Source organism: Podarcis melisellensis (assembly GCF_964234715.1).
Source record: "Podarcis melisellensis genome assembly, chromosome: 5".
Taxonomy (NCBI): domain Eukaryota; kingdom Metazoa; phylum Chordata; class Lepidosauria; order Squamata; family Lacertidae; genus Podarcis; species Podarcis melisellensis.
Window position 1 is genome coordinate 87,163,683 of NC_138537.1, and position 17,021 is coordinate 87,180,703.

General features: G+C 47.2%; 1 protein-coding gene across 1 annotated transcript; it reads left to right on the plus strand.

The window, feature by feature from the left end:
• The first annotated feature begins 1,129 nt into the window (after window positions 1-1,129).
• On the plus strand, window positions 1,130-9,608 carry NDUFB8 (NADH:ubiquinone oxidoreductase subunit B8). Its single transcript, XM_081913844.1, has 5 exons — window positions 1,130-1,264; window positions 4,814-4,940; window positions 6,151-6,250; window positions 7,380-7,535; window positions 9,438-9,608. Exons 1-5 carry the CDS (start codon window positions 1,165-1,167, stop codon window positions 9,525-9,527), a joined length of 573 nt encoding a protein of 190 aa, XP_081769970.1. The 5' UTR covers window positions 1,130-1,164; the 3' UTR covers window positions 9,528-9,608.
• The last annotated feature ends 7,413 nt before the right edge of the window (window positions 9,609-17,021 follow it).

Sequence of the window (17,021 nt, forward strand, 5' to 3'; positions counted from 1 at the left end):
GGAGTAAGCCGCGTGGAATTCAATAGGACTTACTCTCAAGTGGATAAGCTCAGGCTCCACAGGAGCCATGCTATAAAATAAATAGCAACGAAACAGCCACGAGTTTTGTTTAAACACGAAAATAACAGGTTTGGAATTGGAGTAACAGGTTTGGAATTGCCCAAGAAAGATGTTAAATTATTTTTGTATACCACAACTGCTGCTTGTATTTTGTTAGCTAAAAAGTGGAAAACCCAAGAATTACCAACGACAGAAGAATGGCAGATGAAGATGATGGATTTTTCGGAGCTAGCTGACCTAACCGGAAGAGTCCGCGACCAGGAGGAGGAGGAGGAGTATCAGGAAGATTGGATTAAATTTAATTATTACTTAAATATGTTAAGTTAAATTAACTGAAAACAGCTTGCAGATACTCAATTGGTTTAGGATTTTTATTTAAGTTAAGTGATGAATTAATATGTTTAATTTCATAATGTGAAGATCTAAGGATGTTAATGTTTAAGTTAAATTTTATAAGAACTGCGATTTGGAAAACTGTTAAAAGGACATGCAATGAAATTCAACCAAGGGGAAGCGAGGAAGTCACTTAACAATGTTAATAAGTGTAATTTTTAATAAGGCTGTGATTTATGTTTGTTTGTTTTATGTGTCTGTTTCTTTATAATGTTGCGAAAACCAATAATATTTTTTTGAAAAAATAAAAATAAAACGCGACAATTAAATTAAACGTTTCACTTTCAATTGAGGGAGAGCACGAAGGCCCCGCCGCCCTGTCTCTTGCTTGGGGGGCAAGAAACCACAGAAACAACCAGCGGAACAACCAGTCCTTCATCGCGCGTGCGCTGTAAATCGACCCATTTTTTTTTTCCCCGTGAGGGAAAAGGCCGCTTCCGCCCGGCAGGCGGCGGCGACGACGGCGCGTGCTTGTGCGCGTGCGCACGCGGAGGTATGGCGTCAAAAGTAAGCGCGGGGCTTAGGTCCTGCGACGCAAAGGCTGGGGGTGATGGGAGCTGTAGTCCAAACGACATCCGGGGAACCAAGGCCGGCATTTCATGCGTCTATGGTGTGCGTGACGGAGCGCGCCGAGCGCCTCCCCCCCTTCCTTAGCTCCTCCCCTTTCCGCCGTCCAAGGCCAGAGTTCCTTTCGGCGCTTGAAGGGCCGCCATGGCGTTCGGCGGCGCCGCTGCTGTCCGGCTGCGGCCTCTCCAGCTGCTGCGGCCGCTGGCGTGGAAGGCGGCGGCGGCTCCGAGCGGCGCCCGTGCCGGTCCGTGAGTTGCTGCTGCTCCCGCCGCTTCCCATGCAGAGAGGGGAGGTGGGGAGGTCACCTTCCCCTCAGGCAGGCGGGTTGTGGGGGTCAACATCCCTTGGGGGGGTCACTGCCCCACAGGTGGGGGTCACCTTTCCCTCAGGTGCGGGGGCCACTTTCTCAAGTGGAGGGGTCACCTTCCTTCAAGGTTCAATGACTGTCAGATGGGGGGGGGTCGCTTCTCCACAGGTAAGGGGGGGTCACTACCCCAGGTGGGGAGATTACATTCCCCTCAGGTTTGGGGCCACTTTCTCAAATGGAGGGGTCACCTAACTTCAAGGTTCAGTGACTATCAGATTGGGGGGGCAGCATCCCTTCAGATGGGGGGGTCGCTTCTCCACAGGTGAGGGGGGGTCACTAATTCAGGTGGGGGTATTACATTCCCCTGAAGTAAGGGAAATTACCTTCCCCTCAGGTTTGGGGGCCACTTTCTCAAATGGAGGGGTCACCTTCCTTCAAGGTTCAATGACTATCAGATGGGGGGGTCACCTTAGGTGGGGAGTCACCTTCCTCTCAGGTGGGGGTTGCCATGCTCTAAGGTGGGCAGGTCAGTGGCTACCAGGTGGGAGGGGTGAGCATCTCCTCACACAAGGGGTTCACTTCTGTACAGGTGGGGGGTCACATTCCCCTGAAGTAGGGGGAGTCACCTTCCTCTCAGGTGTGGGGTTACCATGCTCTAAGGTAGACAGGTCAATGACTACCAGGTGGGGGGTCAGCATTTCCTCACACAGGGTTCACTTCTCCACAGGTGGGGGTTCAGCATCTCTTCAGATGGGGGGGGGTCACCTCAGGTGAGGAGTCACATTCCCCTCAGGTAGGGGGAGTCACCTTCCTCTCAGGTGGGGGTTACCATGCTCTAAGGTGGGCAGGTCAGTAACTACCAGGTGGGGGGGTCAGCATCCCCTCAAACAGGGGGTTCACTTCTCCACAGGTGGGGGGGTCACATTCCCCTGAAGTAGGGGGAGTCATCTTCCCCTCAGGTGGAGGTCACCATGCTCTAAGGTGGGAGGTCAACATCCCCTCACTTCTCCACAGGTGGGGGCCATCTCAAGTTGGGGGGGGTCACTTTTCCCTCAGGTGTGGAGGTCCCCTTCCTCTTCACTTGGGGGTCCATTGAGCTGGGAGGAAGTTGAGGCTGCGATGCACCTATGGGTGCCACCAAACACCTGTTTTCTGTGTTTGTAAGAACTTGGTTGCTTGATGAGGTAGCGCCTACCACTTTGGAACTCCCTGCCTTTTGATTCCAAGTAGACATCTTCACTGCACTCTTTTGGCACCTGCTTAAAAAGACATTCCTGTTTAGGGGAAGCCTGCCTAGGTGCTTAGAGGATTCAGATGGTTTCTAACTTGTTTCAGTGTTTTAATTTTTGTACATTTCAAGGTTCTTGGTTTTAGCGCCTCTGCTTTGAGGGTTGTTGTTGTTGTTTTACCATCAAGTGGTGTATGAAATAGAAGAAATGGAAAGAGCAGCCTGCTGGATCAGGCCATTGGTCCTTCTTGTCCAGCATCCTGTTCTCCCAGGGGCTGACCAGGTACCTGCAAGCAGGAACTGAGCACCAGAGCAAAATCCCACACTCAAGGTTTCCAGCAACTGGAATTTGGAAACATTCACTGCCTCCATGTACTGGGGGCAAAGCCATTAATAGCCCTCTCCTCCTCCATTAATTTGTCTAATCCATTCTGGTTGATGTCCACCTCTTGCCTCCTGTGGGAGAGAGTTCCACAGTTTGACTATATGCTGCATGAAGAAGAATCCTTTTACCTGTCACTCCATAGCTCAGTTGATATGGGACAGCTGCATGGTGCTGATTACACCAAGATTGCAGATTCAATCCCTATATGGGATAACTGTATATTCCTGCCAATACAGGGGGTTGAACTTGATAATCCTCAGGATTCCTTCCAACTCTACAATTCTATGAATCTTCCAACGGTGGCTGCAACCCTTTTGCATGCTTGCTTTGGGAGAAAGCGCCATGAACACACAGTGCCTTGATCACTGAGTAAATGAGAGTGGGATTGGGCTGTGGCTTGGTTTTTCATTGTTTTCTAGTTTTCTTTTTGTGCTGTAAATTTAGTGGGGCTTCATTCCTGAATGCCTGTGACCAGAGGGTCCTGGGTCCCAGGTTAGAATTCCCTGTTCAGTGGCACCGAGGATGATGGTGGCTTTAAAAAGAGAGAGAAAAAACCAAAGCCAGCTCCTGCCAGCACAATATCTGGGCTATTCACGTCTTCTCAATTTTCTCTGTGGCTTCTGTCATCTTCATCACTATCGTCACTTTTAATTCGCATACCGCTGTTCTGCGTTGCTATACACAAGGCAGCTTACAAGCTGAAGAGGCAACAAAATATGCAAGAAAGGTCACACACGTTACAACGATCCAATACAAATAAGCCATAATTTAAAAATGTCTTAAAATAAACATGTAAAATAAAGAATATTCAGTAATCCATCAGCCTGTAATACACAATAAAATTAAACTCTCAAAATATCAGCCAATAATGATTCAAGAGAAATTTATTCTCAACAGTTACAATAAACCATTACTAAATTATAATCAATAAAAATAACAAGTCGTAAAATACCATGATACATTAAACTATGTAAAAAAGATTGACCTGAACAACAAGGTCACATAACTTTTGAAATTATTAAAGGAATCCCCCCCCACTCCTTCCTTCCTTCCTTCCTTCCTTCCTTCCTTCCTTCCTTCCTTCCTTCCTTCCTTCCTTCCTTCCTTCCTTCCTTCCTCCCTTCCTCCCTCCCTCCCTCCCTCTCTCTCTCTCTCTCTCTCTCTCTCTCTCTCTCTCTCTCTCACACACACACACACACACAGCCTTCGCAGTCACTTCTGCTATTCTTAAAGCTGTGGCCTGGGAGTCTTTTCTAGGGTACCTTCATGCCAAACCTCCACACCCCCACCCTTATTGATTAGACTCTTCTGGTCATTCTACCCCTCACCCCCTGGCTACCACTGTGCTTTATGTAGAATGTTGTGCTCTTTCTGCATAAAGGGCAGAGATTTGTGCTTCTGGATCTCTTTGCTTTAGCTCTCATTTTGAATGGCAGGTGGTGACTGAGGATGGAACAGCCTGTGATTCTAGACTACATGCAGGGCTGCTGGAAACACACCCGTGTTGGGGTTGTTTCTGCAGATTTTCCCGTGTTATGTGAGCTCGCTGTGTGTTCCCCTACACTTGCTCCACATCATTGATTGTCACAGTGGTAAGAAAAAATGCAGGGAAGTAACACTACTAGATCTGGCAAAAGTATTAGATTGTGAAGGGGAAGAACATTGTCATTTGAGTGTGAGGTGAGTGTGCTGCCGAACACAGCTGTACACTTATTTCCTTAACTGTGAATTCAAAGCTTCCTTTAATGCAGGCCTAAATGAATTCAGCTTTTTGTTCTACAGCACTGTACTGTTCCTGCTCTGAACAATCTATTCTTTGTAAGCTGCTATTTCCCCCTGTAGCCTTGGGCTTAACTTGCATTTCTTCCTCTAGCTTCGGACACGCCAAAAGACTTGCTCCCTGGGCCTTACCCCAAAACTCCGGAGGAACGGGCAGCTGCGGCAAAAAAGTACAACATGAGACTGGAGGACTATGAACCTTATCCAGATGATGGCATGGGGTGAGGTATACTTGACTCAAAAGATTGGGTGATGTGGGGAGCTGGGATTGTGAAAAGCATATGCCTCTCCTGGTGTTGTTTGCAGACACTTGGGTAAAATAAACATAATATTCATGCTTCTTGGCTCTTCTCTGCCTACCCCGCCCCCAGCAATAATAGATTGTTTTCATGAAGTTCAGACAATGGGGATCCAACCACACAATCCTGGGAACCCCTTAGACTTTGCAAGGCCAGCCAAAAAGGAAGGAACAATTTTAAGCACATATTCAGGTCAATACTGTCTCTCTCAGCATGAGCCACATTAAGATATTTGTTCATATTCACATCAACTCAGTGACTTGGGTTATTAGTCCGGTTTTTACCAAGGAGTAATGAAAACTAGGGAAATGAACCTGCATTAGCAACATGAGGTCAGGGCAGTGCCTCAGGATTTTAAAATAGGGAAAATTCCTACCCTCTCCAAACCCACTTGAGAATGTTAAAAGGTAAAGGGACCCCTGACATTTAAGTCCACTCACAAACAACTCTGGGGTTGTAGCGCTCGTCTCACTTTAAAGGCTGAGGGAGCCGGCGTTTGTCCGCTTCCGCAGACAGTGTTTCCGGGTCATGTGGCCAGCATGACTAAGCCGTTTCTGGCGAAACCAGAGCAGTGCACAGAAATGCCGTTTACCTTCCCGCTGGAGAGGTACCTATTTATCTACTTGCACTGTGTGCTTTCGAACTGTGGTCAGGGGTCCCTTTACCTTAAACTACTGTTGTCCTAATTCATGGAGGATCCTCTCCCTTGGCTCACATTTGTAATAATATTAAAGTGGCAGTAGCTGCCACTGTGACATAAACTTCAGTCTACCTCCCTCTCTCTCCCCTCCTTCCTGATTGGAATTTGGATCTTTTCTAACCCTGTGATATATATTTTTAATTAAATACACAACTCCGAATGGGTTTTGTTTCCATGACTTACTGGTATATCACACTATATCCCGCAGAACCTGCAAACTAGGAAAACTGGGAAATGGTAAAACACAGGCAAATTGCTTTTTACAGGATGAAATGGCTGAGTATTTTTTAATGAATAAACATAGAGTACTCAGATCTTTATAGGATGCTTTCCCTGCTTTCCCTTCTGCTCTTGTATTATTGTTCTTGTAAGCATTTTTCTGTTTGTCTAGTGCAATGTATTTATGGTGACTTCCTTTTATACTTTTCATAGTTACGGTGACTATCCCAAGCTTCCTGACCGATCCCAGCATGAGAGAGATCCTTATTATCAGTGGGACCATCCTGAGTTAAGGCGTAACTACGGCGAGACAGTAAGGATGATAGTTTTTTCTGTTCCATTTCTGTGATTTCAGTTTTGAGTCCATATTTATCTGGGTTAGGGAGAGTATCACAGACTTTTTACTGAATCACATTCTGATGCTTCCAAGTTCAAAAAATCGTCCTGTTCTTGAATTTACTTCGTGTACAGACATTGACGCTTTAGAATCCAAGTTTTGAGTATGAAAATGATAATTGTATGTGTTTTTAAAAATAGATTTTGACCTTGCAGATATTTTGCTTTCTGATTGCAGTGTATGAAGTCACAGTGTGTCATCAGTACCTGTGGTGCTTTGCAATGTAACACAAACTAAGCAGGTCCTTTCCCTAAGAACTTAGTCTAAACATGGATAGGGAGGGGACAGAAAGGTGCTGGTAATAAGGGCTAAGCAGGAGCAACTGAAGTTATAGGCGCATAGGATGTGTTTTCACCTGGAAACACAGATTTAACAAGGGAGGGCAAATATTAGAGAGAGATCTTTATCAGTGGCTTGAAGATTAATCAGAGAAGGTGTATGCATTCAGGGGATGATGTCACCTAGACATCCTCCAGACGTCCTACATTGCAGGGGGTTGGACTAGATGATCCTTGGGTCCCTTCCAGCTCTATGATTCTATGACGTAAACAGCATCAAGGAATAAATGGATGGCTCTGTTTCAGGGAGCAGGAGGTCTCTAAGCAGATCAGGGCAACAGAGTTGGAGGAGTGAAGATCACAGGCGAGAGTATATTAAGATACAAAACAGAAAAAGTCATCATGGGATGATGTCTCATCACAGCAGAGTCCCTTATTTGCAGAAAAATTCTGTTTTTTATTTTTTTGTGGGGGAAGCAAAACAAGCCTGGAAGGGGAGCATGCGAGGAAACTGGGTGTGTCCCCCTCCTGGTTTTTTTACTGGGTCTTCACAGCTAACTTTGTTTGCTTGTCACATCAGTTCAAGGGGAAGATTTATTCCCGCGATGTGAACTAGTTCACGTCTAAGCTTCCCCATAGACAACCACTGGTTCATAGTATTAGCAGTGAACGTGTGTGAAGCCCTCTCTCATCTCCATAATAACCCCAAGATAACTCACAGGTGCTGTTGGCCGTATATAACCATGCCTCCCCTTTGTCTTGACCAGCTGCACTGGCATTTTGATATGTTCATCCGGAACCGGGTTGACACATCTCCCACTCTCGTGCCCCGGAACACAATGTTTAAGTACCTCTTCGGCTTCGTTGGCTTCATGGTCTCCATGTTTGTTCTTGGCGAGATATTTCCATCCTACCAGCCTGTGGTGAGTTACAAGTCAGCCTTTAAGAGAGGGTCTTGAATATCTGGCTGTGAGAGCCCGCTAAAGCTCATACCTAGACTCCAGTGGCCCATATCATCCGGGGGGGGGGGGGGACCACTTTCTGTCTTTTGTTAAAATATTTGGGGAACCTCAGGCTAGGGAGTCTAGGGAGTCATCTGTGCTCCTCAGGACACTCCCTAGGCCATGCCCCTCTCTCCAAGCCACACTGTAGTAATACTCCAGCCGCTCGCCTGTCCTACAATCCAGCAGGGTCAGGCTTAGAGGAACGATGGCTGGCAACATATACTTTTTTGCAGGACAAAACACATCAGAGGGTAGTTGCTGCCACCACTCCCTTGTACCAGGGGCACCAGAAGACTTAACCCAAGGGAGAAGGTTATTCTTCCTAGTTACCGGCTGCCCCACCCTGCAAGTTGTTTCCACAAAATGCAGGCAGAAATTCAACAGATACAGTATGCAGCTAATTAGTCAGGCTCTGGATTCAGACCTCCCTCAGAATGGCACGCAGGACAACAAGAAAGTTCTCTTTTTAAAATTTATTGGATCAAAAGGTTCCTCCCAACTTCTCAGAGACACAGCAGATACACATTCCCGGAGTTGATAACTCATTCACACCCAGACAGCCTTTTTAGTTACCAGGTGCTAAAATCCCACTAATCAACTTGGAGAGTTTCCTTCCTTCAGATGCCTGAGATAAGCAAATCACACTTTCAGAGACGATGAGTCTCCTCTTAAAACAACAAGGACACATTCCCCATAAATCCTTTGGCCTTTGGTCTTCCCATAATACTTTGCTTCTACTTGACCAAAGTTTGTCTACTAGAATTTCCTAACTTCACTACACACACTTTCTGTTGCCCAGCTGGAATGTGTCATCGAACGTGCCTCTGGTTTGCCTGCATAGAAGAGGGGTGGGGTGTAAACCTTGTGAGTTATTATTATTATTTATTAAATTTGTATATCACCCTATACCAACAGGTGTATTCCAGCATGTGGCTGGAATGTAATCTGCTGTAGCAGAGTCAGAGTTGCAGCCCTGGATGGATCCATAATAATAATAATAATAATATAATTTATTATTTGTACCCCACCCATCTGGCTGGGTTTCCCCAGCCACTCTAGGCGGCTTCCACAGAGACCAAAAATACACAAAAATGTCACACATTAAAAACTTCTCTGAACAGGGCTGCCTTCAGATGTCTTCTGAATTGTTGTTTATCGCTTTGACATCTGATGGGAGGGCATTCCACAGGGCGGGCGCCACTACCGAGAAGGCCCTCTGCCTGGTTCCCTGTAGCTTTGCTTCTTGCAATGAGGGAACTGCCAGAAGGCCCCCGGCGCTTGACCTCAGCGTCCGGGCAGAACAATGGGGGTGGAGATGCTCCTTCAGGTATACTGGACCGAGGCCGTTTAGGGCTTTAAAGGTCAACACCAACACTTTGAATTGTGCTCGGAAATGTACTGGGAGCCAATGTAGGTCTTTCAAGACTGGTGTTATGTGGTCTCAGCGGCCGCCCCCAGTCACCACTCTAGCTGCCGCATTCTGGATTAGTTGTAGTTTCCGGGTCATCTTCAAAGGTAGCCCCATAAAGAAATGGTGGTCCTGAAAACTAACTATCCTTGAAGCTTGAACTTGGTCTACAAGGATGGGGTTCCTACTGCTCACAATAGATCGTTTGGCAGGTGATAATCATCTGTCTTAAGTGAGAAATGCCACATGCAGGTGGCCTTGTGAGCAAACGAAAAGTGGGGGGCATGGTCAGATTCAACATGTGGGTTGGCAGGTATTTTGTTACTTTGAAAGGGCTCACTTGATGTGAAGTTCTGTACTCTATAAACATGTAGTGTGATGAGTTAATTCTCGCTGTCTCCTGTTCTCTGCAGGGCCCAAAGCAATTTCCCTATGGCGACCTGCATGTGGCACGAGGTGGGGATCCCAGCGAAACACCTGTGGTGAAGCACTATGAGATATAAGGATGGCTGGAACCGCAACTCCTCTTTTACCCTCTCTGATCAGGATAATCTATAAAACAAACTGTACACGACTCTTCTCAAGATCCTGGTGTGGTTTTTTTTTGAGGAGGGGTGGACAGGACGGGAGGGCACAACCATGAAAGCCTCTATTTAGTTATTTCTGATTTGTATGAGTATGTTGTACAGTGGGCCGTGTGGACTTAGCATGCATGGCTCTAAAACCTCAAGAGAGTTCTTTTATGTGTAACCTTGTTTCCTGCAGAACCTTTTGCGTCATGTGAGAATCGGCACATGAAGTATGATCAATACAGCATGACTCAGAAATGTTGTAAAGTAAAAACAAAAGAGCTGCAATATTCTGACAAACATCCAGGTTATTCAGTTAAGTAGCACTGGACCAGCTTATTTTTGAAGGAGGGGGAAATAGTTAGCAAAAGAAAACAAGCCAATCTCAGCTACTGTGTGGTTGGCTTGTCGGGCTAAGGCCTGGGTTCAAGCGCTCATTCCGACATAAAATTAACTCTCGCCAGTCACAGCCTGAGCTATGTGCCTGGGTTTTTGTGAAAGATGAGTGGGAGGTCAGTTATATATGCAGCTTTGAGCAGTGAGATGTAAATGTGATAATAGATAAAATAATCTGTCTTCTGTTTAAAAATCCATTTATCCATAGTAAGGAAACATTTATCATCATTATTATTTATTAAATTTGTATATTGCCCTATAACTTTGGGTCTCAGGGCAGGTCACAAGATAAAATCAGAATATAAAACCACTAAATACATAATCAAAAACGACCCAGTAACCTCCCCACCACCACTTGTGCAGCGCCAGCAAACAGTACCAAACTGCAATGATGGAAAATCAGAAAAGGTGACTTCAAAAAGAAAGCATTTCCTTGCCTTCCATCAAAACCTAGCTATCAGCTCGCAAGGAATTGTCACAGAAATCCATAGATCACAAGTTACTACCAAAAAATATCCCCTCAGGCCTGAAACAAGCAGAACCAAATGAGAAGTCTCACCACGTGTAAGAAATAAAAAACAAGGCAGCACCAGTAATAAAAACAAACAAACAGGGCATTGAATAATGAATGAAGAAGTAGAGGAGGTACAGACAAGCCTTCAGCAAAGTTAACAGTGGATAAACCCTTGGAATGAGTGTGAGAATAGGGGGGTTGCATAAATACCTCTATTTTTTTTATCACAGAGGCTATATAATGCAATACAATTGGGTGAAGGGAAATTCTAATTTTGTTTCTCTGGGTTACTTGACACCAAGCCAAAGAAAATGATCCTTCGCATAGTGGTACGTGTTCAGTCCGAGCGCATTTTAAAGATCACTTTATAAAGATGTCTCGCCCCAGCGGCATGAGCAGGTCAGTTCAACAACAAAGCTTGCTGTAATAACGAAACAGCATTCCACCAGCATTGCTGCAGTGCTGCTTAACAACAACCTGGCGATGTAGTCCGATCCTTGATGCGAATGAGCACTTGGACTAAATTTAGCCACCGGCACATGCGGGGGGGGGGGGGGAGCAGCTGCAATGCCATGTGAGGGTCAGAGAGAATGCTCCTACTCTCCCCCCCCCCCACGTAATTATTAGGGGGAAGGGGGTGGAGAATACAGGACCTTGCCAGAAAAGGCAGTGACTGTTAAGACTGCAGAGGATCAGGCTGCTCAGATACAGATAGCACTGGGATCTTAACACCTTCCTGAGAGTAAACACCAGTGGATACAATGGGACATACAAAGCATTTGTAGGCTGAGATGTACCGTGAGAGGTGCAGAGGAAATCCGGGTGCAAGAAAGTGACAGAACGAGCAGAGTGGGAAGGTTGATGGGTGCAACTCTCCTTTGCTTCCCAGCCAAATCAAGCAGTCGGTTACGAAGCCTCGTGCTCCGTTGGCTTGCATGCAGACTGGTTGCACTTTTAAAAGTTCACAAACACAAAACCCGGTGTATTGATGGCAATTTGTTTATCAACCTGGGAATGGCCACGCAGGAGCACCCTGCAACATTTAGCAGCTGGCCCTGCTTGCCTTGTGCTCTGTTTCTGCTCTTCAGAGACAAGAACAGCTTCTTACGTTGCCAAGGCTGCAACAGTCGGACGTAAGAGAGAGGTAACCAGGGTAACCCCGATGTTTCCAGAAGTGCAAAAAATGGGAGGTGGGAGGGGAAACTGTAAGAAGCACCCAGAACAGCCTGGTGAATATGCTAGGCAGGCAGGGGGTATGAAAGCCAGTTGGTGGGAATGGAATAGAGTAGCTTGGGAAGAAAAATAAATGAAGAGACGCATAGATATAAAGTTGTTTAGACGTGTCCGACTCTTCGTGACCCCATGGGACCAGAGCACGCCAGGCACTCCTGTCTTCCACTGCCTCCCGCACTTTGGTCAAACTTATGTTCGTAGCTTTGAGAACACTGTCCAGCCATCTCGTCCTCTGTCGTCCCCTTCTCCTTGTGCCCTCCATCTTTCCCAACATCAGGGTCTTTTCCAGGGAGTCTTCTCTTCTCATGAGGTGGCCAAAGTATTGGAGCCTCAGCTTCACGATCTGTCCTTCCAGTGAGCACTCGGGGCTGATTTCCTTCAGAATGGATAGGTTTGATCTTCTTGCAGTCCATGGGACTCTCAAGAGTCTCCAGATATAAAGTAAGGTAAAGGTAAAGGGACCCCTGACCATTAGGTCCAGTCAGGGCCGACTCTGGGGTTGCGGCGCTTATCTCGCTTTATTGGCCGAGGGATCCGGCATACAGCTTCCGGGCCATATGGCCAGCATGACTAAGCCGCTTCTGGCGAACCAGAGCAGTGCACGGAAACACCGTTTACCTTCCTGCCGGAGCGGTACCTATTTATCTACTTGCACTTTGACGTGCTTTTGAACTGCTAGGTTGGCAGGAGCAGGGACCGAGCAACGGGAGCTCACCCCGTTGCGGGGATTCGAACCACCGACCTTCCGATCCGCAAGTCCTAGGCTCTGTGGTTTAACCCACAGCGCCACCCGCATCCCAGATATAAAGTACAGGCAACCTATTCATCACCACCCGGCAGGGCAGTAGGAAAAAATACTGCAATTCCTGCACTGCTAATAGCAATCTGAGGACAGCTGTCTTTGGGACATTGGGAGTGTGTCCTTTTCGCATACACCCACCCAAGCCATTTTGTCCTGTCAGGTGTCGCTCCCTGAAAATATGCTGTTTGAGCTGGGATCCACTCTTCTGCCAAAGGGCAGGGCAGCTTCCATCAAACTCTGCCATTGTGCACTGTGACTAACCCACCAGGAGCTGCGCTACTGTTAGGAAAAGAAGCAGCACCGAAGCCCTGACGCCCCAACTTTCTCCGGCTCGGTAGTGCTGGAAACTGGAGAAACAACACAGCTACACCTTCCCAGTCTTGGTGGTGCTGCCTGGAAAAGAAAATGGGGGTGGGAAATGCAACCACAAAGCTGTTTAGGACCAGCAAAGCTGCTGAGAACTTAAAACTGAGGGCTGCTGTGATGTGAGTGAAACAACAATGGCAATATCTCAATTTAGGTGAACGCCGCAGCCACTGTGATAGTTTTATCCCGCTCCCAGACCCTCCAAGTGTCCCTATTTTCCAGGGACAGTCTCAGATTTACGGAAGCCATCCAGGTTTCCGATCTGATCCCGGAATGTCCTGTTTTTCCTTAAAGGTAAAGGGACCCCTGACCATTAGGTCCAGTCATGACCGACTCTGGGGTTGTGGCACTCATCTTGCTTTACTGGCCAAGGGAGCCAGCGTACAGCTTCCGGGTCATGTGGCCAGCATGACTAAGCCGCTTCTGGCGAACCAAAGCAGCGTACGGAAACACCGTTTACCTTCCCGCTGGAGTGGTACCTATTTATCTACTTGCACTTGATGTGCTTTCGAAGTGCTAGGTGGGCAGAGCAGGGACCGAGCAACGGGAGCTCACCCCGTCACGGGGATTCGAACTGCCGACCTTCTGATCTGCAAGCCCTAGGCTCTGTGGTTTAACCCACAGTGCCACCCGTGTCCCTATTTTCATCAGAGAAATGTTGGAGGGCATGGAGTTATGTGACCCCACCGAGCCAAGGAGATAAGTAGCTATACAATCTTTAGAAGACATCTGAAGGTAGCCCTGTATAGGGAAGTTTTAAAACATTTAATGGTGTATTATGTTTTTATAGATGTCAGGAGCTGCCCAGAGTAGCTGCAACAACCCAATCAGGTGGGTGGGGAATAATAATAATAAGAATGGAATAGAATTTCTCTATTTTCATTGGCGAAATGTTGGAAGTTATCATAGAATCGTAGAGTTGGAAGAGACCACGAGGGTCATCGAGTCCAACCCCAGCAGTGCAGGAATCTTTCACCCAACAGTGGGTTTCAAACCCACAACCCTGAGATTAAGAGTCTCATGCTCTACGAACTGAGCTATTGCAGCTTATGACAAGAGAAGGTGCCAACGAACACGAGGGGTTGACTCTGCGCCAGCTACTTTGGGTAGTCCCAGCATGCCTTGCTTGCAAAGCCCTCTCTCCTAAGAGCACTCAGCTTTGCTCCTAAATCCAAGTGGTGGCAACTTTGAGTGTGCCCTGTTTGCTGCGCTGTGCCATTCCCATGCAGCCAAACACACACACATATCCCCATCTTCACACAGAGCCAGCTGTGTGTGAGAGCATGTCACTTCCCTTCTAGAGGGCAAAATGCCTCGAGGAGAACATGGCGCCCGAAGCCTCGATTGCTGTGGGTACATTTGATGGAGGCAGAGGGGGCTCGATTGTTTAGCGGGATGGGGTTTGTAAAGGCACTTGCTTTGAGTATAATACTTGCACTAACTTCTATTGAGGGAACAGTGTGAGTCCCCGCAAAGTCCTTTCTCCAAGTGTCTTTGAAGCCAAGAACCCATTGAAAGGAAGAAAGCCCTGAAGAGGGGATTAGTTTGTTCAGCAGCTGTGAATTTCAGTGGGAGGTTGATGAACTCCAAAGTCTTTGTTTAATTTCTTCCCTCTTGTAAATGGCCCTGCTGGAGGGGAGAGACCCACAGGACTAAAACAAGGAAGAATCCGAGCAGCGGGGCGCTGTGTACCCGCCACAAGGACTTTTCCCAAACACTTTCGGGAAAAGGTGTTGTTGAAGAGAGCCTGTGGGGATTAGCATGTGAAATGGACTTTCCATTGACTCCGCCGTGGGGAGGGAGAAAGGCAGTTGGGTGTCTTGGTTATTGGACTTTTGTTCCCTCGCGTCACCCTCCTCTTGAGGCCCGCTAAAGAGGTTTTGATTGGGAGGCAGCTGGGTCTGTGTTGTCTCGCTCGAGATGTGGCCACCTGGGAAGCCCAATGTAAATATTTCTCCTCTCAGGAATGCACCTTCATTAAGGAGAAATGAATATGGGGAAGCATCCAATATGTGAGGACAATGGCCCGCTGCCTCGGCCGCTGGGAAGCCTGTTGCTCTGGCCGACCCTGGGCTGGCCCTGCACTGCTGTGAGGGGTCAACGCACTCTGCAGCTGTGTTGCACCGGCATATGTGGCGCAGAAAGGAGCCTTCGGCCGAGTTCCCAGAACCCCGTCTGCTTGGGCACCCGCCTGGAGGGAAACCGTCCTGCGCTTCGCCAACAGGTGTCACTCTGCTGAATGGCACGGCTTGGAAGGCCACAGCCCCCAAGCGTCAATTGTGTGGGGAAGAATGCCAGCCGTGAAAGAGGGGGCCCCCGTGGACCAGACCGGGCTGGGCCTTTCTGCTTCCCAACACGGGTGGAAGGGCAGCGTCAGAGAGCTGCTCTCTCAGGTCCCCCCCCCCATCCTTATGCCACCCCCTCCCCACATTTGCCTGTCGACTAATTGGCACCGAGACAAGGAAAAGGGAAGAAAATGAGCTTTGCAAGAAGGGGAGAGTGGTGCAGAAAAGTGATCTTTATTTCTCTGGCTCCGCACTCAACGTGCAGCCCCTCTGAGCTTCTCAGGCGTGCTCTTTCTGAGGTGCAAAACGGGATGGAGAAGGCTATTCTTGGAGAGAAAGCACGCAAGTCTACAAAAAAAACAGGCCTTGCGATGATGCAGTGCTTCCTCAGATAATTTGGGAACATTCTCCACAAAAATGAAAGGGCCAGTGCGCTTCAAGTTCACCTGTCCTCCCCCTGGAGTTGCTGCTTTACTCCCGCCGCAGTAAATATTACATGGGCAAGGGGTGATTCATGGCTTATCTGGGTCTCTCGACTCTCCCGGGCTAAACTCTTCAGTGGCCACAGGTAAAGGTAAAGGGACCCCTGACCATTAGGTCCAGTCGTGGCCGACTCTGGGGTTACGCCTCCCATCTCGCTTTATTGGCCAAGGGAGCCAGCGTACAGCTTCCAGGTCATGTGGCCAGCATGACTAAGCCGCTTCTGGCGAACCAGAGCAGTGCATGGAAACATCGTTTACCTTCCCGCTGGAGTGGTACCTATTTATCTACTTGCACTTTGACGTGCTTTTGAACTGGTAGGTTGGCAGGAGCAGGGACCGAGCAACGAGCAATGCTAATTGCGTAGGACATCACTCTTAAAATATTGCAGGACAGGCTCACCCGCAGGAGTAGTTCTTGCCTGTTTGCAATTTCCCAGCAGTTCTTTTCTGCTGCCCTGCACCTAGCAGATGGATATCTCAGTCTGCAGCAAACACTTAAAATAAAATAAAATGAAAATTTTTGTGTAAAAAGGGGCCTCCTTTGTGGCCAAATGCGGAAGCTGGTTTGCATGGTTCTTGCACCCTGGTTTGCCTGTGGTTTTCATGTCCTTTGTTTCTCTGATGAAAATAGGAGCATGAAAATAGGGACAGAACTACATACAGTAAATGGTATAGAAACTTATTTAGGCATGCTACTACAGCAGCAAGAATGTTGCTTGCCCCAAAGTGGAAACAAGGAGAAGTCCCAGTAAAGGGAAGAATGGATACAAAATGGATATGCAGAAATGGTGAAACTTACCGGAAGAATAAGAAATCAAGATGACAAACTTTTTATAAAAAAGTGGAAATGGTTTATTGAATATTTGCAGATAAATTGTAAACAGATAAAAACATTGGCAGGATTAGTGTAACAACCTTCCGTTTTATAAGAGTATATATTTCCAGTAGATAAATAAACGAGCAAGTTAAATGAACCTGGATATGCAGGAGGCATGAAAAAATAAATTTAAGGAACCGCAGAAAGAGGGGGAAGGGAGTCAGATTTTGAAATGTTAAATTGATTGCAAAACTAATGAAATGTATAAAATAGAAAAGTATAAATAAAAATTAAAACAACAACAACAAACAAACAGGAGCATCCTCTGCTGCCAGGAAGCTTCTCCTGTTTGTGATCTTGTTGCATACATATTCGGATCTACATTGGTCACCGTGTGCCAATCGCAACCTCTACACCTAACCTAGCCCCCAGAGCCAAAATGAAGGCATTTGGCACTTGGCTTCAAAGGAGGACACAGCTCAGTTGGTTAGAGCGTGGTGCTGATAATGCCAAGGTTGTGGCTTTGATACCCA